This window comes from Dendroctonus ponderosae, unplaced genomic scaffold (assembly GCF_020466585.1).
Source record: "Dendroctonus ponderosae isolate FM_Combo_2020 unplaced genomic scaffold, Dpon_F_20191213v2 Dpon_F_20191213_5, whole genome shotgun sequence".
NCBI classification, from domain to species: domain Eukaryota; kingdom Metazoa; phylum Arthropoda; class Insecta; order Coleoptera; family Curculionidae; genus Dendroctonus; species Dendroctonus ponderosae.
Window position 1 is genome coordinate 7,535,093 of NW_026018715.1, and position 9,527 is coordinate 7,544,619.

The 9,527-nt window shown below is 37.0% G+C and overlaps 1 protein-coding gene across 1 annotated transcript in view; it reads right to left on the bottom strand.

Annotated features, from left to right (window-relative positions):
- The window catches only part of LOC109539596 (protein sidekick), a 123,808-nt gene that overhangs the window by 12,476 nt on the left and 101,805 nt on the right, over positions 1 to 9,527 (bottom strand). Inside the window, exons 9-20 of the mRNA XM_048666938.1 lie at positions 9,167 to 9,300; positions 6,559 to 6,714; positions 6,370 to 6,496; positions 6,045 to 6,236; positions 5,876 to 5,985; positions 4,347 to 4,532; positions 1,541 to 1,719; positions 1,245 to 1,479; positions 974 to 1,192; positions 658 to 917; positions 322 to 572; positions 115 to 265 (exon numbers count right to left, since the gene is read on the bottom strand). Of these exons, the coding sequence (XP_048522895.1) occupies positions 115 to 265; positions 322 to 572; positions 658 to 917; positions 974 to 1,192; positions 1,245 to 1,479; positions 1,541 to 1,719; positions 4,347 to 4,532; positions 5,876 to 5,985; positions 6,045 to 6,236; positions 6,370 to 6,496; positions 6,559 to 6,714; positions 9,167 to 9,300 (2,200 nt within the window). The remainder of the gene's footprint in view (positions 1 to 114; positions 266 to 321; positions 573 to 657; positions 918 to 973; positions 1,193 to 1,244; positions 1,480 to 1,540; positions 1,720 to 4,346; positions 4,533 to 5,875; positions 5,986 to 6,044; positions 6,237 to 6,369; positions 6,497 to 6,558; positions 6,715 to 9,166; positions 9,301 to 9,527) is intronic.

Below are 9,527 nucleotides of genomic sequence, written 5' to 3' on the forward strand. Positions count from 1 at the left end.
AGGGACGCTAACGATGAATAGTAATATTAAATGTTCATGTTTCCACGCGAGCAACCGTTAGTAGGTTTTTGTACAGATATTCTCCAGACATCCTCTATAAAATGATAAACTTACGGTCCAACGAACTCGTAATTCAGTGGCGCTCATGGCGCGAACGGTGACATTCTTCGGCGGATGAGCTGGAGGTGCCTGAATAGTCTGGAATTCTTTAGTTGCTTCTGAGGGAATGCTAGACCCGACCACATTGTTCGCTATCAAACGTAATCTGGAAAGAGGTGTTTTTAGAAAACTTCGCAAAAATCATCAAAAATCAGTTGGTACCTGTACAAAGTGAACGGAACCAAGCCGGTGACGGTAATAGTGGTCGCATCTGGGTCGCTGATTTCATACACGGTAAACCAAGTGGCGTTCCTGGTAGTTTGCGCTTGCACAGTCCACTTGGTGATGGAAGAGTTGCCATCAAAGCCTGGCGTGAATTGAAGCACAACCGAAAATGCTTCGATGTTCGATAGGGCCAGCTTGGAAGGCGGATGAGGCAGAACTGGCTCCACTCCAGACTGGATAATGGCAATCTGAAAGAACTTGCCTTGAAAATCCCCATTCTTCATAAGATGAAACCAACAAGTTGGTTAATCTTCCACTGGCTATGGTACATACCTTAGGAGGTCCAGGTCCGACAGCAGTCCAAGCAGTAACTTCGAATCGATAATGAGTAGTGGCTTGAAGCTCATTCACTTTTTCGCTCAAAGTATCAGCTGAGAGGTTTCTGAGCCGCAACGTGTTTGGCATGTCCTTGATCTGATACTGAATCTGGTAGCCCGTCAGTATGCCATTGATCTTCTTAGGCGGCTGCCACAGCACTTTAACAGCCCGATCGCTAATGTCATCAAATTGCAAGTTGGAAACCTCATCGGGAACTGTAAATTTGCAGCAATTGTGGTTCGAGTCGTGAGCGAATAATTTGGGTACCGACCATCTTCGAGAGTTTTCACTGGAACGAGGTCGCTGATTTCCCCGTCGCCTGGATCAGTGAAACAGAGAACCGTGATGTTGTAGTCGGTGAATTTTTCCAAATGCGTCATCAGTGCAGATTGCTCGGCATATGGGTCTAGAAGGTTGGGATGAACCGTCATCATGCTCGCCTCCACGTGGCCCCTACTGGAGTGCCAACGCCAGGCTTGTATTTTGTAGCCTAAAAAAAGCTGAATAGACGCGGGTTTTTTGCTAAATCAAGTTTAATTTGCCTTGATTTATCCCGTTGATTTTTTGAGGATCTGGGGGTTTCCACCAGATTTGCACTGCTGTGGAGTTGAGCGCCTCCACGTTCCGGATCATTGGCGGCGCCTCCGGAACACCTTCCTTGGTCTTGATTTTCGCCCCGTCAGTGAACACTCCAACTCCTTTGTTGTTGTAGGCGGCGATTTGGACGACGTAGTCCTTCCAGGTGATCAGATCAGTAATCAGGTAGTTTCTTTGGGCCTGGAAAGTATCAGTAGAAGATCGTGTGGTTGAGCATAAAGTTTTCGTCTCGTCCACCAACCTCGTTTGTAATGTTTCGGATGGTCCACGGGCTGTCGTTGTAACCGTACAGCCGATATCGAATGATGTAGCCTAAAATGAGGCCATTTCTGTGCTCTTCGAGCGGTGGCTGCCACTGCGTTATGATTTCTGAGGAACTGCGAGCGGAGCCCACAAATCCCACTGGGGGCCCAGAAGGTGCTAAAGACGACAATTTTCTTAGAAAGGGGCTTTTAGCTGTGTTGACAAAGACATGAGAAGAAGAAAAGCTGAAGACAATGAGCGTAAACGACAGGATGTTCAGGAGAATTGAATGAAGGATGCATTAGTGAGAAGTTATGAGTGAAGTGAAAAATGGTTAGCCATTCTATGCATCCTTAGGACACTTGCCAAAAGACTTGTGAAAAGTTGCAGATTTTTTTCATAACACACAACTCCTGTACATCCTAGATAATCAAAATAAAAATCAAAGTAGATGCAACATGACAACAAATTATCATGCAAAAAGTATGTAGTACATCCCACCTTTGAACAGAAATGTATATGAGCTGCCTGCATGATAAAAAATAAATAAAAACAAGTTACTGTTTCCTATAAAAAATGTTATAAACAGCGACAGCGTTTCCATATAATTAATTAATAATACAATAATAGTTAGCAATAGCACATTAAATTTGGATGTGCGCAACAATGTAATTCATAAGTTGTAGATAAGTTCTATATTGTTGAGGCGGATTCATTTTTTACAAACTTCTTGTTGGCTATTTCGCCTCAAATTTTTTTGTCGTATCTATCTCCTATTTCGCAATAGGAGATGGATATAGATATAGATCTTTCAAGGAGCACTATTTATTAATCTGTAATAAAAGACGTGGGGAAATTCTGTCATTTTTAAAGACACACATTTTTGAGGCGAAGTACCCAACAAGAAGTTTGTAAAAAAATGTAATTCATATTTGATTATTACATTTTAAATAGCTATGAGCTAGTTTGTTGATAAGACTGAATCGTTTTCATATGATCAAATGGCCTCCTAAAAGCCACATGAATTCAGTGGGATCCCTTCAGTAGAGAAAACGCGGTTTTCACCCTGCATTTTTAATTGTAATAAATAACAACCTTTCTAGATCTAATGTTGGATTACTATACCACTTAGGCCTGGGTAACTCAGTGAAATTTTAGGAGTTGGCGCAATACTACGCAAATGCCTTGGTGCACCAACCCAACGCACCGGCGCAGTAACTCAGCTCCGTTGCTATAAAAATGTTGATGACCTTTTTACTTGTTTTTAGATTTACTTTAAGGGCCAATTATTAATAATATTTTTAAAATTGAAAAATTTTTCAGTTTTAGTCAAGTTACTCTCTCCTCTAAATGTTCAATTTTCTAAAGTCTCAGTTAAAAATGCTGAAAATCTTCCGTATTTTTCGCGAAAAATTATAAAATAAATTTTGAATCGTTCATCGCTTTGTAAAAAGTTCTGAAATTCCTTTCCAGCTACCAACTTGCTCAAAAACGATCCATTTTGTAGAGTTTCACTTAAAAGACTGATGATCTGGAGGTCTTGTACGCAAAAAATTACAAGAAAATTTATTGCTGTAAAAATTTTACAAAAATTTATTTTAGCGTCGAATTTGGGACAAAAACGAAAATAAATTCCTCTCGTTTTTCATCAAAAATCATTAAGGATTTCTCCAAAATCGATCACAAAACTAAAAGTTTTTAATCGAAAACGCAAAAAATCATTATTTTCTGATGATTTTCTTTTTTTCTAACAATATTGGGGTCTTTTCAGCCAAAAATGACAAAATTAATTTTGCTAGAAAATTCGCCTCATTCATCGGTTTGCAGGAAACTTTAGAAAACCCATTTCAGTTTTGAATTTGGCACAAAAAGCAAATAATTGTATTCAGTTGTTTACCGAAAGTATTTATGATTATCTTGAAAAAACGACCAGAGAGCAAAAGTTTCAAAAAGTCGTTTGGCAAATTCGCCACCCTCATCGCTCTGAAGATTTTTAAAGTTTTTTTAAATTTTCAGGTCATTCTTTCGACGCAAAAATCGCATTATTCTTTAGATTTACTTAAAATACTGACAACCTTCAGGTATTTTCTGTGAAATTTATCAAAATTATATAATAATATAAAATGAAAAATTATAAGATACATTTTATTGGAACACTCGCCTCATTAACCGCTTTGCAAAAATTTTGGAGCTTTGAATTATGGACTAAACCCTAATAATAATTTATGGGTCTTTTCCAAAAATATTTCCCCAAACTGTAAAAGCGAAAGTTTATAATCATTTATTTGGAAAACTCTTGAAACCTGGAGTTTCCTCACTTTTAGGTCAATATTTCTAAACAACACTGTCTCTAAACAGAAAACCGCGTTTTCCTAACGTTTTACTGTAAAATACTCGCAAACTGAATCTTTTATGCAAAAAAATTAAGATATCGATTACAAGAAAACTCGTCGACTTTCTTTAGACTCAGGTCTGTTGCTGGGAAAATCTAGATGACTTTTTTTTAGTTGTTTCAAGAAATATAGTAAAATGTTACTCAGAAAAAATGTCGACGACCTTTTTTAGATGTGAAAATTCCAGTCTCGGGTTTCGTAAAGCTTTGACTAATGACATGTAACTCATTGATCGATGAGTTATAACTCGTTAACTCAGAGAGCGGCAACAACTCAATAGCGCAACTCAACACAGTATTACCCAGGCCTAATAACACTGTTCTTAGCATTGCTACTTTAAATTAACTGTTTTTATATATGGATGTGGGTGAAACACACACCAGTGACACAAACAAAACCAATCGTTCTTACCTTCTTGCGGCAACATAATTTGATTGCTCGGTTCCGAAGGGCTGCCCTCGCCAACACTGTTCACAGCGCTGACCCTGAACTGGTAAGAAGCTGCCGCCTTGAGGTTGGTCAGCATCGTCCAGCGCTGATCGCCCGAAACGTTGCTCAGCTCAGTCACCCAGTTGAGCAGGGGGTCGGGAATGGGGCCTGCAATAGGAGGTACTAAAGGGGCACAATTACACTGCTTAGGTGTTACGGTGGGCGGGACACTAGCGGCTACAGTTGAAACGCTGAGCATGCGAGCAGAATTTATTGGCGTAAATCAGGGCTGATATGAATAATCAAATAATTAAAATGCAAAATATAGTAACCAGGCTGGTAAATAAATTGAACAGTGGGGATCAAACGCATGTTTGCCCGATCCGATGTTAACTAATTTATGAAAATGAATTAATTTAACGAAAATTACTATAATGCAACTTAATTATGAATGCGCGTTCAGACCCAAAAGCCACTATCTACATGCTCATGCAGTTAAACAATGTTTTTGTGTTGATGCTGTTAACGTTCAGGAGAAACGAGCTTATTTTTTACTGTTTGTTTTTAATTACTATAAATTCAAAAAAATATTTAATTAATATAAATCCATGCTGTATATAATTATGTAAAAGTAAAACTTACGTAGGTTTTTACATCATTTTGTTAATTTTTAAACAGTTATTCGTTTCACGAGGAATTTACGAGGTAAAAAGTAATTTTGCGTAATTAAACATTTTGAAAATTTAACGTGGTTGTTGTTCTGTTCTTTGAAATTTATAGGACTTTTTCAGGACATAACAGACATTTTAAAGAAATCGGCGCTATTAATTATTGATAAGCCCAATTGTAGATATCTGGGTAACTGTTGAGTTTATGTATAACAAATAGCACATTACCTGATCATATAGTCTGTTACCTGAATCATACTTAGAATTCAATGGAAAATTGCAGCTGAAATAAATTTGGTATAAAAAATTGCATTTACAAATAAAAATTGCCACTGAATTTTAAATGAATTTATACATTACAGTATCTACAGACAAGTATGTTTCGGTGTCGAGAAACACACGAAATAGACTTTACGCTGAACTTTTATAGAGCTCCTGGACTAACAAAGCGGGTTTTCATTTTTTATACCTCAATAATTGAATTTTTCAGAAGCCATTTGCATCGCTGTTCTAAAAACCCAATTTTTATTCAACAGGTCGGTCTAACTGGGTTCCAGAGATGCAGAACCTTCAATCTTGCGAGAACTTTGAGGCGGATTAAAGAATTTGGTAAGTTTTGCTTTACCTTTCCATGTTTTCTAAACGTCCGATTTTTTGAGTCTTAACAGAGACATGGTTAATCCGACAAGGCTACAGTTAGTATCGGAGCCTCTGACTCTCACCTGGTTAGCTTAAACTACAATGGTAGTAAGGCTTTAATGTTAGTAATAAGTGGGGATTTAACACAAAAACAATGCTTAACTAAAAGGAAAAGGGGTTGTCCAAGCCAATTTCGAGCCTTACCGAACTCCGGCACTTCGCGTTTCTGCACGATGTACTGTTTAATCGGGCTGTTTCCATCGAACCCCGGCGTCCAGCTCACATTTACTGCTCGTTGACCACCGTCCTCAGTTCTAAAAGAACATATCGGTTATATTTAAAAACAAGTAAATTAATTTTTTCAAAGACTCACCTTTCGGCTTTAACATTTGTGGGCGCAAAGGGTAGTTCGATGACGCTCAACTTGGCAGAGCGGGTTTCGTTTCCCCCAGGAGATTGGACGGCACACGTGTAATGTCCCACATCAGACGCCCTCACGGCCTGAATTTCCAGCATTCCATCCGGCAGTATGTTGATTCTTTGACTGCCTCTAGGGTTTATCATTCTGAAAAAAAATCCCGTGAGAACATTTTTAGTCGATGTTAATTTTGCCCCATTTAGCCGGCGAAAAAGCAACAAAGCGGTGGTTTCTTCTAAAAAAGACACTCGTTCACTTGCTGGAGATAAAAATAACTTACTGTTTGTCTCGAAACCAATCCAACTGGTAGGGAACGGTAGGATCGCACGAAATTTTGCACTGAAGAGTAGCTGTGTGGCCCAAAAGGACTCTCGTGTCCACGGGAGGTTGCACGATCTGAGTCCGCACTAAGACGATAGGATGATTGTTAATCGATGCATTGCTTGGCGAAAAACCGCGCTATTTTTACCTAAAACTGAAAGATGTGCTGATCCCTTCACTTCGCCAGCCTCATTCGTTCGAAGACACGTGTAGGAACCGGCATCTTTTTCTCGTACAGCCGCGATTAGCAAATCGCCCGTTTCCAGAATCTGCACTCGGCTTGAAGTGGTTACTTCGTCTTTACCTAAAATAAAACACAACCATTTTTGTAAATTAGTTCCTTAAATAATAATTTGATCAGCTTGCGGCCACGAGTTATTATTATAAAATTGCGGTTTTGCGTTGACTTGAAAAAAATCCCAAGAGTTTCCTAGCAGCAGCAGCGCAACGAGCTGAAGCGTATCCCGGAATCCCCAGAGTGAAAATGTTGTTTAAAACGTTGTTGAACCGAATGGTGACAAGTAGAATTAGTGTTCAGGTAAAGAACAAACTGAACACCTTAAAAAGGTCTGGATTATATATTTTCAAGTATGCGGAACATATTAAATGTGCGTATTTAAACAAGAGTTCGAGAAATCGAGCACTTTGAAGTCGAAATAAAAAGGCTAAATAGGAGAAATGGAAGTTGGCAGACCGCAATTCGTATATATTTGAAGAAAGAAAAACATATATATAAGAAAAAATTTGCACAAAGTATTTCAAAACAAAAGTAAAATTATTAGGATTTTTTAAATTCTTTACAAAATTATACAGTTTTCTTAAAATAACGTATATATTTAACATCATGTATTAATTCTACGGACCCTAATAATGCTTGTGAATTTCTCTTTGTTTCCTTTTCGTTTCCTTGTCCATCACAGTAAACAATTGATTTTCCATATGAACAAACATAAATAATGTAAATTGCCGGATTGTGTGTTTGAAAGTTATCGATCTAAATCAGGAACATTGTGAAACTCATTAAGGCGATATTTTAAAATGATTCGTATGTTTTTGTACATAAACTAATAGGAAAAACATAACATTTGCCAATATTTGATTTGTTGCAAAAACAAATACCTGATTATAACAGGCCTAGTTATTAAAAATGTATTTAGTTTCTCTTAATTCCCTTAAGTTGTATTATTAATTCTTCGAGATCTTTAGTCTAAAAACCGACAACAAAATTATATTTTGTTCAGTCTTCCCAACGAACCCAATTTACGATTTTGTCCCTCTTAAGGTTTACGAGATCTGAATTTGTTACTGCCTGTAAACACTTTAAAAATTTTATTTTGATCAGAAATGTATTTAACTTAACATGACCACTTGCTTAAAATTGGTGGTAGCGAGTACAGTTAAGGTACAGTTTTACTGTATAATTTTAATGTTTTAATGAAATTCGCATAAACATCTCAAATTCACAGTTCTAAACCATAAGTAACATAGTTAGAAAATACCGAGAATACAATGGTAATGAAAGACCTAATTCCCTTTAGAGATTCAAATCAATTAAATTTAAACTAAGGATTTTTAGGATCGATAAGACTAGCGTTGTTGGAAGTGTAATTTTTTATTAATTATTTACAGAAGATAATTTCTTGACCGATAAAAGACCCATTGAACAAGTTGTCTTGGGGATTCGGTCTGGTCAGTGGTAAAAAAGTGAACGTATTTTAGCTACCAAGCTTTCGTTAATTAAAATGTTTGCCTTTATCAGGGCTAGCAAGACTACAATAAAATTACAAATTGAAATTACTATCCTAAAACGGCCTGGAAGCCTTGTAGTCCTTCCTTATACATTCACAATGATTAATTATAAATACTTTTACATTATTTGCAATGTTACTGGTAGGAAACTCCACCAATTTGCTTTTTGTAAGCTTTTAAGTGTTTTTCTTAAGTTTATTTAAAATCTAAATTTTTTTGGAATGGTCGAACAATTCGTTTCTTAAATGAACTGTGTGGTTTGAGCCTGTACTTAATGGAAAATTAATTTATTTTCATTTGGATTTATTTACAAGCATATCACTGCACAACATGTTATTTTGACTTCATGCGAGGGCAAAAATATACATTTCCGAAACCTCGATAGCGGAAAAACGTTCTGTTTTTACCACTGACCAGGCCGAATCCCCTAGACAACGTGTTCAATTATGTATGTTAGTATGATAATTTTTTATGAAAATATGAAAATCCACTCTAAACTATATAAAGTTTCAATCAATACTAGTTGCAATTATAATGCATGGTAATTATTAAAAAATGTAAATGGAAAACGAATACCACAAATATACGGGCCACTATGATTTAAAATTTCAATAGATTTTTTATCAACTGAATGAAATTTAGGATAACACAGTAAAAAACGAGCTATAACCATTTTAAGCAAATAAAACCTGGCTGATACTACAGATGTATGTCCAATTTCTAAATGTCCCGCTCAACCCAATGCTTTCGTTGGCTGATATGAAAAGACAATATTCTAAAAAATTTTCTAATATATTATGGGATACGTTTCGCTAACCGAAACAATAGCCCTTGTCAGTTTTATTATTCAAACGCACTTCCGAAAGGGAACATAAACAATTTTATTTTTACCACTAATTTTCCGATATCCGTTTTTTTGCCACATGTGAACGTTACATGTTTGATACATCGATAAATTGAATTTATTTCGCATTGGGCCGATGAAAAAGGATCCACTTTTCACTTACCGTTAAAAATCCAGGTCACATTGGGCAAGGGAGCCCCTGCGGCTCTACAAGTCAAAGTTGCATCTTTTCCATCCAAAACCGTGATATTTTTCGGCCCAAATTCCATCACCGGATGGGCGGCTAAAATTAAAACACTCTGTATAAAGACGGTTAAAAACAACATGTTTTCTAACGAATATGCCGCCGACGGTACGCAACGCATGCATGGTAAAAGCAAACAAACCAAAAACGGCAAAAACGACTGAAGGGAGGGTGAGATACCAGGTGGGCCTTCAGGTATGTGCGACCCTTGCGCGACATGCGATCTGGTGTTCCAAAATTCCTAATAGAAGAATGCACAAATAATAAATCGACAGGTATA